This window comes from Haliaeetus albicilla, chromosome 2 (assembly GCF_947461875.1).
Source record: "Haliaeetus albicilla chromosome 2, bHalAlb1.1, whole genome shotgun sequence".
In the NCBI taxonomy this organism is placed as follows: Eukaryota; Metazoa; Chordata; class Aves; order Accipitriformes; family Accipitridae; genus Haliaeetus; species Haliaeetus albicilla.
Window position 1 is genome coordinate 76,779,667 of NC_091484.1, and position 21,132 is coordinate 76,800,798.

Consider the following 21,132-nt stretch of genomic DNA (forward strand, 5'->3'; position numbering starts at 1 on the left):
GGTCCTTCCTGGTGCACTGGGACCTATCACCTTTCTTAGCCATCATTTCTCCTTCCTCTGGATCCTTGGACCAATAAAGAAGCTTCCCAGTAATAAAGAAAGAGGACATACAGTGAGATAGGTAGTCTTAAAGTGAAATGCAGGCCATCCTGGGAGCTCAGCTGGGAAGGGAGAATTGCTGCGTGACACAAGATGGCTGATACATGTACCAAATAAATGATGACGTTAGGTGGGAGAGAAAGTAAAGCACAGATTATACTGGGAGAGGGAATTTCCATAACATAAATCCTCAGGCCAGTTTATTTTCAAAAGAAGTATTCCCAGGTCAGCCAAAAGCAGAAGCATAATTCACTCCAACTTTGTTCCTCCCCAAAGGCAGATGAAGAGATATGGGTCAATTCCTTCATACAGACAACTTAGTAATGTTTACCACAACTGTTTCCTCAAGAAAACATTAAGAAGTAGTCAGAAACCTGAACTAACAGTCTTCTCTCAAAAATCAAAGCAGCAGGGTACCACAGACCTACGTCTTAGTGATGGTGTCTTGGAAGAGGAGTGGGGCATTAACTCAGGCTACAGGATCACGTAATGTAAATCTTTTCTTGGATGAAAAGGTTGAAATTGTACATATTCATTGGCTTCAAAACTGTATCCATAGTAAACACAATTGTAAGACTATCTTTTTTTTATAAAGTCTCAAATGAAATATCCAAACTGACCTAATTAAAAACTCACAACAGCTGTAATTATCACTTGCATTTTATAGATGTACATCATACAAATGTGTTCATATCACTATGCTAGGCAACAAACTTAAACAACAGGAGCAAAGGTTACTTTTACAAGGAAAAGTGATAAGGGGGTCAGAATAGACAAAATGACACCTTATAGAGGACATCTGATTCATTGGAACGGGTGTGTTAAAAGCCTAATTAATAAAGGACTGATCTGAATCATGTTTATAGAAATCTGAACAATTCATCTCTGCTTTAATAACGGAACTAGAGATGAAGCACCTAAAATCAACAAAGAAGTTTCCACCAAGTCAAATGTCTCCTGGCCTAAATAATTTAACCAAGAGTAGAGCAAAATGAGGGACTGGAGCATTACTTTTTAAAGCTAAACCAATATTGCAGTTCACAGAAAGGCAGCATGTACTTGAATGGTCATGGTCTCTAGCAATGCTTCCAAGTCTGAATGCAGGTTCTCCTGGGAATGGTCCTATCTTGAAGGGAACCATAGCTATGTCTAGTGTACCTTGTGTGCCCTTTCTTTACTTTTGGAGAGTTTGAGGTAGAGTCCAACTCAGTCCTGAAGAAAGAGGAAGGCCACCCAAAGAAGTGATGCAAGCACAACATCGGTTCGCTCTGTTTTGCTAGACTATACTTTGCTTCACTAGACCACAGTGCTCTGTTGGTAATTCTGACCTCAGAAACATGATTGAGTGGAGTGATAGTGAGCTGATAAATGATGGGCAGGACTGAGATAATCACAGCAATCACAGCAGACTAGTTCTCAAAGGGAAGTCCCCCCAAAAACACAGTTTAATTGTGTATTTCACTGATGGATCCAGCCAATCTTCAAGGTTATGGTGGCAGAAGGTCTGTTCCAAATACACAGGGACCAGCACCTGGACAGTAATTCTAGGTCTGTAAGTTATTCTGAGCTCAAGGTACCCCAGCTGGCATACTGCATTGGGTTTGCTCTAGGTTTTTCCTTAATACACACATAATCTGCCTAATGTTCAGCTACCCCGTGTTTTTCCATGGACAAGAAAGTGCTTGGGGTCCTCTGGCCTAATTTAATCTCTCTGTTCAATAGGCATGGAAGAGAAAACCCAAACAGATAACATAACTCATTCTTTTTTTGTGTCACTCTTGAGACAGCTTGAGATTCCTTTTAACGGGTGTTGCTGCTCCATAGGTAGGTGCTTATCAAGTTTCTGTGTTTAATTCCCATTAAGTTGTCTCAAGTTGTCTCAAAACAACTAGTAAACATTACTAATCATTACAGCAAACCTTCTTTACCACGTAACTGTTTGAAGATTAGGAATAGTGCTCTTGAAAACTGGAAATTTTGGGAAACACTAACAAAGACATGACAAACAAGCTGGCCCTGGGAAGAGTTAATGTAGTTCCTTTTTGGGGGGTCCTAACCTGTTGATTCACACTAGCTCAAGGTCTGGCTTTTCACAACAAAACAAGTGGATTTTATACGCCTAAGGAGAGAGAACCAGGGTTGTGGTACTGATCTGTACCAGTTGAGAAAAGCAGCTCACATTCAGGACAAGAAATTCACAGAAAGCTCTTGACGGTATGGAAAGCCATAAAGGATCCGACCTGGCCGTCTCTTAGGTAGTATGTTAAAATGCCACAGCAACTCATCCTGCTAGGAAAGCTCAGACAGAAGTTACACCATTCTGGCACACAGATGTTTTCCTTTTTGGACTGATTTTTTCAAGCAGTGATAACTGCGTGACATAGTTGACTGGACTGTTTTCTCTGGACAAAGTCCCGTGTTTGTGTATGAAGTTCAGGTATTCTTGATACTGCCATTTGCACAGTTGTTTCTTCAGTTCACTTTGAACCTATAGAAAAGCAATTTAAAAACAAAGCATCAGAAAATGAAGACTTAGTGGATATTGAAGCTAAAATATGCCAAAATATCTGCTTAACTACTTAGCCCAGATGCACAAAGGCACCCAAATAGTCAGGATTAAGCTTTAACACATTTTTAGAAGAACTTAAACTACGTCCCTCTTCACTTTTGAAAATAAACAGACTTAATTTCCAAAATTCAGAGGATGACAGGGAAGTTTTTGCCTGCAGTTTCTTTGTTTATTGTTGTAGGTCTGCTTCATAACTATTTCTACCTTTTTGTAAAATCTCTATTTTTCCTCATACTGAATCTTCTGTGCCTCCTTGCTGTGACCTGCTATGTACAATAATGGCCCTTCTCCAGGCTTTCAGTTTATCCAGTTTGAAATCCCTCTTAAAGATCCCTTACTGACTTGGAAAGATACTGAATCAACTTAAATACCTATTATATTTGAGAGACGTCTTGGGGATCCTCATAAGCATAGGCAAAATGATTTTTTTTACCTTCTGACAGAAAACTAACAGGTAGGTTGAACAACCCTGGAGGTCCACAGCCTGCTGTTGACACTACTGGTATCTGGCTGAGGGGACGAGGGGAAAGTAGGTTCTGTTGCCCTACATAAAGCAGCTCACACTCCAAGTTGTAGCAAAGGGAGTGTAAGTAGGTGCAGGAAACACCCAGTCGTCTGTGTTCACATGAGCAATCTGCTCCTGTGGATTAATTCCTTGCTGCACCCTGCTACTTCTGTTCCTGTTCAGCTTCATCTCTATCTGCTTCTCCTGCAAGGGGGGTGGCTCTCCTGAATGCCTACAAACTGACTTACAAACGCCATCCTAAACTAAGAAGATATGTCAAATGCTTCTAACCACGCAGCTGCCATCTTCTGTAGCTGTCATTAGTGCTGAACATCTATGACGGTGTTATAGTTGTAGCACCATTTGCACAAGCCCACTCCAAATTAAATGCAGAAATAAACTGTTAAGCGAAACTATTAGTTCATACAGGGGATGTATGTATGGACAAATGCGATTTAAGTTCTCTGAACTGAGGAATTCCTCTAGTAATTCTGTTATCTAATCATCTATTAGGTATGGTCTTTACAGCAACATAGAGAAAAAGAGGGTGGGACATGCAGAAATACATCTTCGACATTAGGGCTCCCTGAAAATCACTGGCAATATTTATCATTGAGGTGGCCCCTATTCTGCCTTTATTCTCTCTGTTAACCACAGAGACATTCTAGCCCCTGTGTGCAACTTCAAGTATGGGCAGAACAAGCCTCTGGAGGTTTCAAGACTCTAATAAATGAAAGAGGGGCTTCCCCCACCAACACAGTACTCCAGTACCATCCCAGAAAGCTCAAGGTCCTTCAACACTCTTGTGTGCAATACCAGACCTCAGTTTCATCCCGTACAGATACCAGCTTGCTTGGCAACAATACAGTCCCTCACATTGTTGCAGATACTTAAAAGTAAAGAAACACACACACAGAGAAAAAAATAATAATTATTTTTTATGATTGCAGGGAACCGTAAGAGATGCACTGCCAAGTTCTAATGAGCGGCCAATCTGCTCCAGAAGCAATTATCGTTAAGCAGTACGGACGCAAGCCAACCCATACCACTTAATCTTGGTGCCAGAAATCACTCTCTGCCTGTCCCTTTTTAACACCTAGTAGATTTGTGTGGTGTGAGATACAATATGCAAGCTATTTAAAGGCTGTTGGCAAGGAGTCTATGCAGACAGAAGGCAGATGGGAAGTAGAGTATTCTGTATTTACAGGTAGTCTTGAAGGCACTCTCTCAGAACAGCACTAGAATGGTCATTACAGATTGTTTTCCTAAGTAAAAAAACATATTTTAGGCATTATACATCCTTCGGTAGGATTAATTTCACCTACATGTAGCCATCCCTATGAGAAGTGTCCAGTCTAAGCTAATAGGGAGACTGAGGCACCATTCTTATTTAACCTACACACTTTTCTAAGGATGAGATGTGTTTTTACTTTTTCTCATGGATTTTGATTCATTCTGCTCTTTTGGGAAAAGTGCAAGCAAATTTAGTTAGGTTTTAAAACTATAGACTCTCTAAAATGTACTACAGGGAATTTATCCAAATTCTAACAATGTTACAAAAAAAGGAAAGAAAGTGTTTGAACAAAACTACTGAAAATGTACAGGATGCCCTGGGAAAGGGAAAGGGAAAGGGAAAGGGAAAGGGAAAGGGAAGAAACTCACTAGGAGAAAATAAACCTAAAGAAAATAAGGAGTGCTACAAGCTTTCTATTGAGACATCATCATGATAGCTATCAGACACAAAGCAGGAAAAATGTTCCCTGACAGGAAAGTCACCAACCATTTGTAAAGGGTCATTGCTTCAAAGCTTATTTTGTGTCCTTCTGTCAGAACTATATGAATACAAATAAAATCAACAAAGGTACCAAGGGAAAAAAAAGATACCAATATTTCATGCTTTCAGGAGCAAATCAAAGCACAGCTCTGTTCTGGAAATAGAAAAAAAAAAAAGAAAAACAAGTGGAGCCCATGAGTTTAAAAGGTTTTGGTAATCTTATGTACTTGCTACTCACCTCTGCATTTGAGAAGCAATATAGAAGAGCAACAAGAAAACCCTAGGACAGGGAGGGTAGGGAGAAAAAAGACAACTATCAGGATTTAAAGCATAGAATCAGAGAAAGACACCAGGTTTCATTCAAAATTTGAGTAAGGCAGCAAAAAATACATATTTTCTATTGTTCCATTGGAATTTATGTGATGTGTCACTATTTATTGGGTTTTCATAATAGGATTAAATTCCTTAATGGACTGGTGACATTATGTGTATATTTTGCCCTTGTATGGAGACACTAAGGACTAACTTACTGTTTACTGTATCCTACAAACAAGTTCTCCCTCAGATAAGGTAGTAGGGACTTCTGTCTTGTTCTAGTCTATATTTACAGTAGTGGATAAACAAGGCGAGGACCTGCTCTTGTTTTACATCTTTACTGCTAAACTCTCTTCTTTCACTCACGAGAGGATGGCCGTGTTCAGCCAATAACCTGCTGGGAAAGGTCTTGGGTTCATGTTCACCCAGAACTAGTCAGGCTTTGTTTGGGGGAGAATTAGTCAGATGGGAGCCAAGCCATTTCACAGACTGTACTAACACAGGCAAACACTGGACAGTGCCAGACTATATCTGTATTAGTAAACTGAACAAAGCACAGCCCTGAATACTGGGCTTTGCTTCTCTAGGTTGTTAAAATGTCAGCATGGTCCATGACACAGTTTTGGCTTGGGCCAGCAAGTATTTTCCCAGAGTCTGGCCATGGTTGAGAGGTAAGCATAGAAGAGGGATCATTTTCAGCACATATGAATGTGGACAAGCTGTTCTGGGGTATAGGGGAAAGGGGAAGGAAAAAGACCTCAGCTACATATTACAATGTGTACCATACCCAGGCCCTGGCCCTCTTAAATCCAAGATATTGTTCTGAACAGTGGTATAGCAAAATAAAAGAAACGAAGAAGCATTAACATGTTGGACTCACTACTGCTAAAGGGTAAGGGCAGAACAGGTTGTTATATATTATCCTTATTTTTTCATTCCTGTTATTGTCACCTTTATTATATGTTGAATTAGTTTCAATCAGTTCACCTTAATCCATAGACTGGTCTTCATGGCTCTCTGTCATTCTTATTCAATAAAGGTAGATATTGTATTTTTTTGGTGATTATTAATATGAAGTCTGAGTCAGAACTCAAAAGTAGTGTGAGATTTCAAATATAAGATAAGGGAACCAACAACCGAAAGAGCTTGTGAAAGAGTAAGATGGAAAGTGTGCATTGAATTTAGCTACATTATTAACACCTGCTCTAAAAAGCAACCTAAAATATAAAACTCCTGAGGCTGTTTCAGATCAAACCTCTTAGGACTGATAAACATTTTGTCCAGCTTACCTGAAAAGAACCCAAGCCCAGCTCAATATAAAGGCGAGCTTCCAGACCAGTGCTTTCTGGGAAAAACGCAAATACAATGTAGTGCACTCCAAAGAGGGGGATTAAGAGTAACGTGGATTTAGCAAGTCTCCTGGCAAACCAAGAATTAAAGAACAATGCACTGTTAGAAAGATGGAATTACTGACAGCGATTGTATGTTGGAATAAATTTTAATAGAGGACAGCTCTGTAATGGAGGCAACTATATCCAGTGAAGTTATGGAAAGATTACTTTCCATCACTCCCATCAACACCTGGTGAACAAAGATGAATAAATCAGCACGCAGGTTTTCTGGATTGACATTTAAATTTCTTCTCCTTGCTATACATGCGAAAACAAGGGCACCAAACTAAGTCCTCCCATCCACTCTCCTGAGACTGATCTCAATCCCATGTCGGTATCCCCCATGGAAGCGTCTCAACTTCCAAAACTGTCAGTGGAGATCTAATCATTGCTGTCCACAGGACTTGATTCAGTTGCTTAAACAGTGGTGCGAGAGCCTCTGGTGCTATCCTAGGCTATTCTGCTTGGCCTTCAGCTCGCTCCAGAAGGGCACAGGTTTATGCTAGGTCCTGTGCCATAACTAACATTCATGCCTACGTATCTTAGGATGAGTTAAATAGCTCGCTAGAGTCCTTTGACTGCATTGTTGAGATCCCTATTGATTGAGAAGGGGATCGTAAACAGGAAGGACTAGGTTCAGTTACCAGAACATCAGCATCATGTTACTGCTAAGAATTTAAAGGAAATTATCTGCATCTTTCTCTATGTGGCCATTTGTGTGGAAAGGACTGGGAGAAAAGTGGATGAATCACCTGACATTTAGTGTTTACACTTTCAAGCTGGGTCCTTTTGGAGTTGTAATACTTTATATTTTACCTTTCTTATTTTCCCCAACATATCCACCCCACTTTTCTCTCCCTGAAGAAAAAGAAGGATGTGATATTTTGGATTAAAAGGAAAGTGTACATTGTTATTTCTTCTGGGGATTTCTCTTTGTGTTAGTAAGGAGTAGAACATTTTGTGCTACTGCCCATAAAGCTTTTCGTTTAGCAGCTAGAATGGGTCTATATCAAGAGGCCAGAAATACTTACACAAAGTGGCTTGAATGGCTCCCTCCTCCCTCTTGAGATTTCAATTTATGGACTAAAATTCTGATCACATTAATAAATATAATAAAGTTAATCTGAAAAGACAAGACAAAATCTGTAAACTTACTGCAAATCACGTTGTATCTTCAGTTGATCCAAATTAACTAAAAATCTCCAGTCATAGGAATTGCACTGCTATAAACTAGTGCAGATCTGCTCTCAGATCAAATCAATAGCGTTAGAAATAGTATTCATTTTTCCCACCCATATATAGCTATACATAAAGATATGCTGAAATTTATGTTGAATTAATATAAACCTACATATCTCAATATCGGTTTATGTTTGATATTAACTCCTTGTAGTTGTTGTCAGCACCTAGCAGGTCTTACATGATCTAAATAGTCCCCCCCTGTTCCCTTCATTGTTTATGACAGGGGTTATAACAGACACAGACCTAAATGACACACTGTTTCTTCCCTAAATTTAGTTGGAATAAATGAGTGCATAAGGGAGATTTTTTTTTGTCTTAAGTTTACATCTTAAGAACTCATTTTAAAAATATACTAGATAAAATGATCTATATGTATTTCTTTTATTAAACCAGCTTCATATTATCTAAGAATATTGCCAGTATGGATTGCCTTTCTTCAGAAGAAAGATATCTCTGTATCTTACAGAGATACAGACACAACTGTGGTGTGTGGAATGCAGGTGTCAAGATGATTCCATTATGTCCTAGCATGACTCTAGAAAACACAGGATTTACCCTTTAGGTTGTGATTTAGGGTGGTTTGGGGGTGGGGGGGAACCAACAAAACCAACAACAAAACGACATGCTATGCAATTATTTCCAGCTATTTGAAATTCAATACCTTAGCATATGCTATTGCTTTTCTCCCAGCTTACTGAAAGGTGACACTAACTTAGCTTTCATATTTCAAGAGATACTCAAGACAAAATGAAAAAAACATACTAATACAGTCAGCAGAATGGGGCCTTTGATGATCCATAACACCACTCCATTTTCATCATCATCCCAACATCTGAAAGAGCAAACAAAACCTGTCATGTTATCTATCCCATGTGAGCTTTCCACAACACATGAAAGTATTTCTGTCACAGAATAAGAAAGTGATAGACACTAAGTTTTAAGTCACTATTTAAAGGCCCCTGCCAGTACTGGTACCCTGATACCTCTCTAAAAGTTTCTGTGCAGCCCAATATAAAGGAAGTTTATTCAGTAAGAGGCAAGGGTTGAAGAATCACAGCAAAGTCAAGAAATGCACATTTCTATTTTCAGACTTCTTCCCTGCTCTTCCTTTGAAAAAAATGACTATTTTACAGACTACAGATCAGAGACTAAACTACTGTGCATCCACAGATGTAATGGCTTTGGGGTCATGTGCAAATAGGCAAGAAAATTCTAAAGCCCTAGTAAAGGTACCTTTGAAGGGAGAGAGCAGAATGGGCTTTTGGTCCCTGTTTTGAGGCTGTTCAGGTATCAATAACATCAGTAACAGTCCAGTTTAACTCCCTCCAGCCAAGTGCCATACATGTTAGGTTATATCATGCTCCCTCTTCCTGTATTTTCCCTTCCAGTTTTGCGACACGGGAAATTTGGCTACATAACGATAAAGCTTGCAGATGATGGCTTACCTCAGCATATCTGAGCGTAAGGTGTATCTTTGCAATGCAAGCAAAGTGAATTCATCCCAGCTGTGTCTGAAGAACTTGGGTTTCCCATTTACTAGGCTATTTGGTAAAGGGTGAGTGGTTCTGATACTATAGTTTGTTTATATCTAAATTAGAAGAGCAACCAAATGAATGGAGGATCTGCAACGAGATTCATCTGACTGTGTAGATGTCTTCACTGGATCTATTCAACTACATTTTCTTTGCAGTCAAAGGACAGCAATATAGCAGGACACAATTAATCTCATCTTAAAGTGGACATCTAAAATACATCAGAGAAGTAAACTGAGCAGGTAGGCACTTTGCTGGAAGAGCACCCAAAATTCAGATACTTTTCAGCCCCCTCTGTAAGCCTGTGAGAACTTTTCAGAGCTCTTGTTACTTGTTTAGTAAACAACCATCTGCTTTCTACCTTGCTTTCATATTAAAAGATAAAAGTAAAAAAGTTAAAATAAAAAAAGAATCAAAGAACTGAATAGAAATGAAAGAAGAAACTACTTGTCAGGACATAATGTGTTTGTTTGGGAAGTACTTACTTGAAGAGATTAGGGGTAGTAATTTAGAGATGATTTTATACAGCAGCAGTGATTTTCTTAAAATATAATTTTTTCAAGGACTTGGCGTTAGAAAACTAAATGAAATTTCAATACTTACTATGATATTTCCAGATTTTATTACCCCATATATGCACACCAAAATCAGAAGACTTAAAACTGTTTTCTCACTTACTTGCTTATGAAGTGTAAAGATTAGAGGCACAACTTTGGAACAATTTTTTTTTTCTTTTCTTTTCTGTTTTTTAGATCTATTTTTTCCCCACCAGAAAATCAAAATACAATACAAAATAGGACATCCTTGGCTTCCTTATCCAAGCTCTGACTTACCCAGTATTTTGTCGATGGATTCTTGTGAGGACCCAAGCAAACATCACAGCAGTGGGAGCTCCTGGACAAATCAACATGGAACACAATATAATTGTTTTGAATACCATGTCCCATGGAAACTTTATTCCAAGAAGGTTCATAGTGCAGCAGATTGGATATACATTAAAGGTCCAACAACGGGTCAGACAAACTAAATGACTTTATGAAAGAAATTAACTTGCAGTTCAGGGGAAAAAAAAAGCAGGAGAATGAAATCAAAACAAAGGAGAATAGGGGATGCTGTGAAACTGTGTTTTCAAAAATAACAGCTAAGAATTACTTGAAGGTTTGGATTTGAATTATGAGCACTTGTGAAGCTGGAGGAATCACTTATTTAGCTAGAGGTCTTTTCTCTTGTGAGTTGTGGCCAGCATACAACTCTTTGTACACTATCTGGAAGAGTTCATGTTTTTGTCCTGAGAAGTCTCTACTAATCACTCTAGACTTATCAGTTGACAAGCATTCCACGAAAATTTAGCTAAATCCAGGAACTGGTGATTTCTAGCCTCACTTTATCACTGCCTATCCTTCTACATGTATGACTGAATAGTTATTTCCTTTTTTATTCTTTCGAGCAGGCATATAAACTAGCAATTGCTTTTGCTCTCCTTCTGTGGAATTGAATTTCCAAAGACTAAGTGACTTTCAAAGCTGCCACAAAAAAGACTCTAATTTGAAGAAGATGACATATTCACTGATAAATCTATAGAAATATAGGTAATATCTTTCTAAGTATCATTTGACATCTGTAGGTAAGGCCCAGTTGTCCTTCCTAATTTTGGACCTTTGTTCAAGGCCTTTAAGCTGGGACCATATTCAGTTCAATTTCTGGTTTTAATTAATGAAGAGAAATATTCACATCCATATCACCTAAGATCTGAGCTGCTCCGAGATGTCTCTCAGTTTCCATTGATTATAGAAGGAGATGAGGATTACTACATTATTAATTGAGGTGTTTTCTTTGTTATCTCAAGTTAGCTCTGATTAATCAAGCTCTAAGCATCTAGTTTCAGGCAATCATAATTGAAATAGCTCCAAATCAACATCCTCTTTATAAAATTCAGACTTTTAAATTTAATTACATAAAAAAGTCTGAGAATCTGAAGATGAAGGATAAATTAATATTTACTTCAGAATAATTTGGATTTCACTCCAAAGTAAAAAATGTTAATGTAACTGCTCAGTTTGGGTGCCTCTAGTTTAGAATAGCCAAGGTGAGGTACCACAATATCTGAGAGTCACAATAAACAATTCTCTGCAGTGAAAGAAATTTTAACTATTAAATGCACATATTCTGACAATCAGAGATAATTTTAATTGCTGTAAAAACTCAAAAGATTCCTTAAAGCCAGAAGGTCTCTGGAAAAAAAAAAAAAATAATTGTTTGATTCCTAGGCCTGAACTCACATGATTTAAGATTAATCTATCTAATTCTGCTTACTAAAAGAAAAATGTCAACTTAAAGTTAGTCATCCAAACTTCTTTAGTCAGTGGAGGAAGGTAACAAGTTTCCAGGATGTTATCCAGCCATGTTACTCATCTTCTTGAGGACTGGATTAATCACCACTTCATGCATACCTCACTCTACTGACTGCAGGAGAAACCTGGAGAGATAGTTTAGATTAGATGGCTAACTTCTAAATTACTGTAGTTGCATGAAATTACTTCCAATCATGAAGATGAGTGCTGCGGTCTTTCAAGTAGACATATCTTAGTGCTTCTAGTAATCCATCCTATCCTCTCCTTCAAAGTTTTGAATGGTATAAATATCTAACAAGATAAGAAGAAAGATAGTGTAATGGAATGGTTTTGATGTAGTACTACTGGATGAATGGGCAACCTTCATCAGAAAGGTGGCATCTTTGATAGGCACCCTTTATCTCAGAACAAATACTTTTTCTAGTTCTGAAAGTAAATGGAAATACAAATTAACACAAAGAGGAAAAGAATACTAACCCCAGCCAGTAAATATGAACCACCATACATACTGCTTGTCCGAAACAAAGGTCAGCAAAAGCAGTGTTTGCAGGTATATCCCTTCTATAAGAAGCCAGAAGAAATTGGCTAAAATACTGAACTGGAAGAATGCCACAGCAGCCTTACAAGCAACCTGGAAGTGCAGAGGAAGAAAAAACTATTAGGTCTGTTTTCTCTACAAGTATAGGCAAAATTCAATGTTACCACACAAGAATGAAGAAATTATTACAAGATTTCAGTATGTTTGGGATTCCATAATTTCAACTGACTTGACTTCAGTTTCTTGAAAGGGAAACATTGGCCCTCCCTTATAGATGAAATCCTTTACTGATAGAAATTGCTACAGCTTCCTTAGCATCAACAGACCTGTATCTTATATATCAAAGCTGAATGTAGCCATAGCACTTGGTCTTTGGGTTTGTGTAGGATTGTTTATTTTAAGAGATTTCAGTTCTAGCAAAATAAAGAGAAGTGGGATTAAGAAATCTCCATATTCTCTTCCGGTAAAGAATTAAATGTTAAATCAAAGATAAGAGAGAGGGGAAGTTTAGTACCGTTGACAGTAGGCAGTGGTCCATAGTTTCATCTGCAAACAAAACAGCATCTTTGGTGAAAGCAGCAATTGCTCTCAGGATAAAGGAGACAAACAGGTGCATATGGATGTAATTCCGTGTACAGTGGAATTTTCTGACGTGAAAAGAGAAAATAAAAATTGTTCTTCAAGAGAAATTTCTTATGGTCTCATCAAAGCTCAAACAGGAATACACATGACTGCAGACACCTTCCAAAGCAAATAAATGATCTGTCACTATTTGAAAGGGAGCTAGACATAAGGGAGCAGAGCAGTTTTTATTTGTTTAAGCTAATAAAAGTGCTAGTATAATTGTCCTTGAATTACCACACATTTAAAGGAGATGTCAGAAGCAGAGAGTAACACTGGGACTCTGGGGCTGTATTACAAGAATGCCTTTTAATTATTCTAAATAACATTTTTTTGTTGAACAAGTTTGCAACAGGCTCTTCAGCCCCTTTCTGGCCAAAGAGAGTATTGAATGGGTGTCAGTCACGTGTGGGATGGCTGCCAGAGAAGTAGCTGCCTTACCCCAGACTGCATTCGTTTCATGAGGAGCGGCTGAGGCAACTGGGGTTGTTTAATCTGGAGAAAAGGAGGTTGAGGGGAGACCTTCTCGCTCTCTACAACTACCTGAAAGGAGCGTGTAGTGAGGTGGGTGCTGGTCTCTTCTCCCAAGTAACAAGTGGTGGGACAAGAGGAAATGGCTTCAAGTTGCCCCACGGGAGGTTTAGATTGGAAAACTAGGAAAAAAAAATTCACAGAAAGGGTTATGAAGCATTGAAACAGGCTGCCCAGGGAAGTGGTGGAGTCACCATCCCTGGAGGTATTTAAGAGATGTGTAGATGTGGCGCTTAGGGACATGGTTCAGTGGTGGACTTGGCAGTGTTAGGTTTGTGGTTGGACTCAATGATCTTAAGGGCCTTTTCCAACCTAAATGATTCTATGATTCTATTTCCCTAGATTGCCTGTCCATAGTTTTACCTTGTGCTGAAGGAATCTCCTTCAAGATTTGGACACCCTACTTGGTTCTGGGATCCTCGAAGTGATATGACCTTTAAGATTGCCAATCCATTCCAGTTAGGAAACTGCTTCTACGCTCTGCATTCTTGTCCGCAGAGTAAGCTTAAGGCTTTTGTCTAAGCGCATTGGAACCAATCAAAACCAGGACCCATTTCCTAATACCCAACATCTTCAAATGTGACATTTAAATTTCTTTAAATCTCTTTCTATAGCTCCTAATTATGGAAACAATGGTCTTCCACAGTTTAGAATTACTGCTGGTTCATGGGCATAAGATACTCAGATTCTACAGAGTATGTCCTGCTGTGCCCTGGAGGAATAGCTATCTTATGTTAATAGTGAACAAGTTGGAGCATTTTCACTGTATGGTGTCATTAAAGAGGCTAAGACAGACTTCCCAACCAGCTTGATTATTTTAACATCTGCAGGGAAGTGCTACAACATGAATAGAGGACCCATTGCCATCAAGGGTGTTATGTCTGAGAAGGATTTGAAAATAATAATAAAAAATCCCACAAAACAAAACCACAGAAGATTTGAGAGGAATTAGGATGAGGCTGTCTTAAGACATCCTGAAAAAAAGACCTTTTTTTTTTTTTACCTGAAGGCAGCAAAGACAATTAGAGCTGTAATCAGTGAAGTCACTGATGCTGCATAGCCAGCAGTGTAGACACGCCAAAATGCAGAGTAATATGATTTCTATGAGAAAAAGAGAACACAGACCAATGCTGGTGGTTATGCAGCATGCATGCTGGTGTGCTTATTCCACTAAGATTCATTTTCCCTTACTAGTCAGTCCCATCACCTATGCACTGCTTTGCATGCTTAAGATCTCCTTCAGGTTTTTCCCTCCATCGCAACACACCTTATTTTCATTTGAATCCTACTTAACCTTACACGAGACAGGTTTCACAGCCCACAGGCTCATCTGCAATGTTCATCCCTTTCAGCATGTTCAACAGGAAAATATTAACTTTGTTAAGTAACTACATTTTCTCCTATAGGTACATAAAGCCTCTAGGGCACTGAAACCTGTTGATGGATGATTTGTGAATCTGTCACTTTACACCTGGGCCAGATTCGATAAGTATTGGTTTTCATCAACAGCTATAGCTAAAAGAGAAATAAAACTTGCATTTTGCAGGTGAGGAAAATGAAACACTGTGAAAGAGTCACATCATATATTGGAGGTAAGAAAGCTAAAGCCAAGAAAATAACCTCACAGTCTTTAATTCTTTGGACTAAGTGTTCATTCAGTTGTTGTATACGGTAACACAGTAAATTCTTTGTAGTTCATTTGTTTGTTTTGCATTTAAACATCCTATGTCCTAAGAAAAATGAAGCACGTTTATGTTGCTTTATCCATGCAAATTTTATTCTGATTCACTACAAGATCACCTAATTATTTAAAATCCCAAGAAACTAAATTCTCTGAATCCAGACAAATTTCCTCCTTGCAAATGCAAATGGACATTTTGTTCTCTAATTGATCCAAACTCTTTTTATCCAAAAGGCAACAATTCTGGGTTGAGACAAACAATTAGCAATTTTAAGTAGATCCATAAATAAATCATGCAACTCTGACAACCTAGGAATCGTCCTGGTGTTTCTGAAAGTAGTCCTAATCTTTTATACAGTCTCTTCAAAACACAGGTGAAAATTAGAAAATAGGTTCTTCAACTGAACAACGAAGTATTTTGATGCATTTTATCTATTTTTGTAGGGTAGCTAAAAAACCCCACACTATATGCAGAAGATAACATAAGTCCTGAGTGCAGATACGAAATACAGAATGAGTGGTTCTCTTAGAATGTAAGTGGGATTCTTCAAACTTACTTGCCTATGTTTACAATGCAGTAGAGCTTACTGACCTTGCCTTCCTTTTATAGACCTTGTGGGTTTGACTGGAATAACAAACTAAACACAACCGCAGCACAGACATGAGCTCTGCCCTCAAATCTTCCATAATGTTAAAATGTAAATATAGTCCGTTGCTTGATTTCAGCCTAGGACAGCTACAAATTATGCCTGGTTTAACACAAGCCAAGAACAGCTTGGAGAAAGCCACCCTGGAGAGTAAGAGACTTTAACTTTGTGGGCGAGAGCCGTGCCCTGGCAGCCAGCCCCAGGGCTGGAGAACTGTGCTCCAGAATATATGCCACCTTATGAGCATTACATCCCTTCTGGACTGTTTGCATGGTTTCCAGCATCTTTCCAGAAGTTTTTTTAAGCATTTATCTTTCTAGCTTCCCCACGGTGTAAAGAAGGACAAATGTTCTTAGTTTACAGGTGGGGAATTGAGCTCCAGATATCTATACTGCCTGTTACAGCTGTGCTTCAATTTCTAAGCTCATGGAGCCAAATGGCTGAAGCCAATTGTGTCTACACTTCCTAAAGATTCAGATACCTGAACTAGTACTTCTGTGCTTGAGCTTGCCTGCCTGGACAACCAAATGATTTACTCCAGATAACATCCAGAGTGTTACTGACGACAACCCTCGTCACCATTCTGTGTCGTGCTTTGGCCTGGGACAAATGACCTTTTTCCACTGTTGAGTCATGACTCCACACTCACAACAAGCTATATGGGTTAGTCTTCTCTTTCATAGATTGGAGGGAGTCCATTGCTTCTATCAAAATACCACAACAGGAGGAACCAGTGATGTGCCCCATTTTGCATTTGTGCAAGATATATGAGCCTCGTCCAATACAGACTGGAGATGAGGGGATGGAGACACCCCTATTCTCCCTTGCTAAAACTATCCCATTTAGCAAAGGTCAGAACTCAAAGGCAGAGGCAGTGAGCACATCTCTGTTAATCAACAACCTTCAGCCATGAGACAAAGCTCACCACTGAGGCACTGCCATCACCAATGAAGTGTGAGGCATTCCTATCCTGGGGCCAAGTACGATGATGAGGAACATGGAAATTTAAATCATATGAAGATGTGAGGGGCAAAGAAATGCTGCTGGAGCCTCATTGAGTACCAATGATGATAATCAGATAAAAAAAAATAGAGTTCACTTTCTGCTCCACTGAACACCCAAGGCAAAGTGTGGAAATACTTAACATCCAAGAGTTCCCTCTTAAAGCTGTGTACTCAATGGCATCCAAGATTTCCCTCCTAAAGACGTGCATTGACCACCATGCTATAATGTTATGGAATCTTTTTCTCTGACACAGTAACATCTGGAAAAAACCCAAGAGGGATCCAAAGGAATTTTCCCTGAAAAATTTTCCCCCAGACAGATTGGTAGGGCTTCCCTGGGAGATGGGTACATGATGAGGATTCAAACCACCTGTCAGAGAACCAAAATCTTTGTTAGGCAGGACAAGTGAACAATTGTGAGTCTACTCATTAACACCAAGAGGAGACAATTGGATGGAGAGGAAAGTGCTACCTGCTACTTCCTTGCTTTATATTAAGCCTGGTTTGTTAAACAGGCTCTAAATATACCTAAAAGCTTTGAGGTTAGCACTGAAGACAGGTAATTACTGGATTCTGGCAGGGCTTAGATGTGTGGGAGCATCCAACTACTCAGCCCACCAAAAAGGGTGCTCCGGAGATGTCCACAAGCGGGAAATAAAAACTCACCTGATCCTCAGGCCCTTTACTGGAACCTTCATCAAATCCACAGGCAGTGGTGTATGGTGGGAATGGTTCTGACCAATATCCCTCCTGTGTACAGTTTCTCTGAAGGAAGCCTTTAATGGTAAAATATATCAGAGAATGAATTAGCGGGGGGGACGGACACGCACGGTTCTTTAAGTTTTGATGAGCAACAACGAATTTTTATTCCTACTTTGATTCTTAAGTTCGGTACTTACAGGTCTAGTCATGTTCAGCAAGATTACCTATACAGTTATATTATTCTCTATATCATTTGAAAAGTTGAGACAAATGTTCCTATTCATTTCAAGATGCAGTGGAACTTCTACATTTCATATAGGAAATTCATTCTGCAAATTCAATCCTTACACAGAGGAAATCAAATTATGCAGCCTATCCTGCATTTACAACATAATTTTTGCTTATGGACAAAGCCCCGAGCCATCCGATCTGGGTTTGAAGTTAGTTACAATATTTGAACACGGTCCTGCTCTGACTGGAGGATTGGACTAGATGACCTCAGGCAGTCCTTTCTAAATTATTCTATGACTTTATAAATCAGTGACTCTGTGACATACTTATATTCCTTTATAACCTCAGCAACGTAGTGCAATTACCCATAATTTTTAGACCACCAAAGAGACTAGACAATTCAGTACAGCATAACACAAACCAAAAGAGTGCCAAATATTGATCATAAGCCAAGATCTGTATCTGGATAATTACTGTATGTCGACTGACATAAGTTAGTACTGTAAATCAGGAAAATAAGGAAATTACTGAATCTATAACTATTAGAATGCATTTAAAAAAATATGTAGGGACAAAAAAGAATAGGAAAAAAGTCTTGCCATGGATTTTGGTGATTTCTTCAAAAAATCTTGGACAAGGAACTTTAACCACTTCCCCAAAAGTGGCTCTGGGCCAGCAGGTTAGACCATCCCAATCCCTGGTGCATCCTGAAAAAAAGTTCCTCTAAATAATGAAACACACAGAGAACATCACACAGTTGATCTTCCATAATGAGGTTGTCAGTGGCTTTCCCACTAATTCATATGCAAGAAGAGCTACAACAGGACATGCAAATGAAGCGACAGGTCTGCAAGTGAAGGATTGTATTGTTTTCCTCTTCTCTTCGAATGCATCCTTGCTCACATAAGCACTCGGCATTCCAGTTTGACCTTCCCCCACTTTATCTCATGACAGAATGTACCTGAAATTCAAGCAGACACAATCTGAAAGTCAAATCAGCCGGAGCTCTTTCTGTTGACAAAACAAAAGTCAGCAAAATAAAAACATTGAATAATTATTAGCACTTGAGATTTCTCATTACGGGTTTCACAGTCTAACTGAAAAACATCAGACTTAAAAATTCAGCCTTAGTCTCTTGATTCCATGCTTAAAGACTGAAGTCCTGTTCTTAGGCAATCAATGGCATTTTTACAACGGACTTCAACAGGGATTAGATTCCTCCAAAACTAGAAGAACATCTCCCAGCATCATATAAAATAACCAGCATCAGGAGTAGGTCTGACTGGTTGGCATTCACGGGGTTCTCTAAACCGGAGATTGCTAGCTGAGGACAGAGGGCACGTTACTAGCTAGAAAAGGTTCTCAGAAGTTATAGTTAATCACAGCTTCGTCAAGGATGCACCACACTGAGACTCAGGCTGTGGTCAAGCAGTGTTTGTTAGCAAGTAGGTGTGGGTGCAGCACAGAAAAATTATCAGCATGTAAAGATGCCTGAACCAGTAAAAAAACCACCACGCTGTAACCGAAACCAATCTCTAGGTAGTCGTAAGGTGGATATAAGGCAGTGCATGGGTTTCATTTGGGAGGTGTTATTTTCTTTCACTGATTCTCTTCTGTTTTCTCTGTGACTGATGACAAGGCAAACCTAAAATTGTCAAAAGCTGAAATGTGGAAGCAATATTACTTGCCTGTAGCTGAGCAAAGTTACTCTCCGGCTTCAAAAGGATAGTCCTGAGAATCTCCCACAGCATTACGCGCACATCACCCTTGGGAGGACGAAGTTCCTGGTATCCCCAGTTTGCCAGATGGGAAAAGAGAAGCCTTGATTGGTAAGTTCTAATTCTGTCTAAGATAAGTTAGCTAATCTTAGCTGTGTCCCCTCTGTAATCAGTACAAATAGACAGGGACTTCCAGCGCATGATTCATCCCGTATATTGGTGGCTCCTTTCTGAGGACAGGATGAATCACTCAATGCAAATACCTAGGTTTCTCTGATGATTACAGCCTAAATTAGGCTGCTAATTTTCAAACTAATAAAGTCAGGTAATATGAGTCCCACTTAGACATGCAGCGGCCCACACGCTTAGACTTAGGGACTTTAAGGGTCCCTCTTAGAGTGACTATAACACCTTTGAGGAGCTGGGTGTAAAAATCTGTCATATTTGGCAATGTGGGGTTAAAAATGAGAATCAGGTGGCTTTATGTAGGAGTGGAACCTGTATGTTGTAAGTCCTAGATCTGGCTTCATTTCCAGTGACTTCTACAGTTTATATCAAAGCAAGCGCTGAGTGCAGAGGCAGAAAAAGCATTTTACACGCCAAGATTTTCAAGAGACTAGTGATAGTCCAAGTCACCTGTGACTCCATAAAAACAACTGAAATAGGAATTTTATCAAGTAATGTTGACATCACAGATACTTGTCTTTTTCAGTGACCCTCAGGTCTTTTTTTTTTTTCAACAATGGAGAAAAAATAATTATTTTTAGAGCTTGATTCAGTTGACCTATTTTAAATAACAACTTCAAGATGAGAGGAATAGCACCCTGGACTCTACTGATGATACTTGTTAGACACTGCTCTGTGCAACAAGAATAATGTGGAACTACTTTAGATTAAAAAGTCTGCAATATAGACTACTTCCAGCACAGATTCTCTGTGACTACTGAGAAGTAACTCTCTACAAATTGTGACCCTTCAGTTTGTCTCATTCAGTTCCTGAAAACTGAAATGCAAGTCTAGTTTTAAAATATCCTAGTTAAAATATTGGGCATGAATTCTTTTTCTAGATCTAATGTTTCATTTTAAAATATATTGAGAAAGGCTATAAAGACCAGAACACATCTTCATTAAAATCTTTCCATCTCTAGAGAATGAAAGGTGGAAAGGAGAGCTTTGAGAAGATCAGAGTTGACAAAGTTGAAGATTTTTAAATAGTTTAACAGAAATTTCAGGGATTTTTATTTTTTTGAGTACCGTTTGCTACAATGAGGATTCCAAAATAATGTAATTATTTTTCTGGTAAAGAGAAAAATACTTGGAATATCATAATGTAATGCATGTAATAAAACATTATCGAAAACGCCTGATTTTTGCCAGAACATTTTTTGGGCGGGTTACTGGGTGTTCCAAGTGCAAAATGTGTCCAGGAAGTATTCTGGACTTGATTAAAGGTGCGGGGAAATACCACTAAAATAGAGTAGGCAAGTACAAGAAGGATATCAGACATTAGAGTGACTGGAAATTCTGCAGAAAAATAAAGATTATGATAACGGAAGCATCCTGGGGGTTAGTCTCTGAATTTCAATAGGCTGCTAAAGGCAGAATTCCAGGTGGTTGCAATACTTTTATTCGTACTAAGTGCATTGTAAAAAATGAACATCTGATAATTCATGTATCTGAA

At 38.9% G+C, this 21,132-nt stretch overlaps 1 protein-coding gene across 1 annotated transcript in view; it reads right to left on the reverse strand.

Moving 5' to 3' along the window:
• Nucleotides 1-647: 647 nt before the first annotated feature.
• The window catches only part of LOC104325338 (vasoactive intestinal polypeptide receptor 1), a 30,985-nt gene continuing 10,500 nt past the window's right edge, over nucleotides 648-21,132 (reverse strand). The window contains exons 3-13 of the mRNA XM_009929936.2: nucleotides 18,333-18,440; nucleotides 17,467-17,576; nucleotides 14,472-14,569; nucleotides 12,831-12,963; nucleotides 12,256-12,409; nucleotides 10,261-10,321; nucleotides 8,658-8,727; nucleotides 7,685-7,776; nucleotides 6,552-6,681; nucleotides 5,186-5,227; nucleotides 648-2,587 (exon numbers count right to left, since the gene is read on the reverse strand). Of these exons, the coding sequence (XP_009928238.2) occupies nucleotides 2,399-2,587; nucleotides 5,186-5,227; nucleotides 6,552-6,681; nucleotides 7,685-7,776; nucleotides 8,658-8,727; nucleotides 10,261-10,321; nucleotides 12,256-12,409; nucleotides 12,831-12,963; nucleotides 14,472-14,569; nucleotides 17,467-17,576; nucleotides 18,333-18,440 (1,187 nt within the window). The 3' untranslated portion in view covers nucleotides 648-2,398. The remainder of the gene's footprint in view (nucleotides 2,588-5,185; nucleotides 5,228-6,551; nucleotides 6,682-7,684; nucleotides 7,777-8,657; nucleotides 8,728-10,260; nucleotides 10,322-12,255; nucleotides 12,410-12,830; nucleotides 12,964-14,471; nucleotides 14,570-17,466; nucleotides 17,577-18,332; nucleotides 18,441-21,132) is intronic.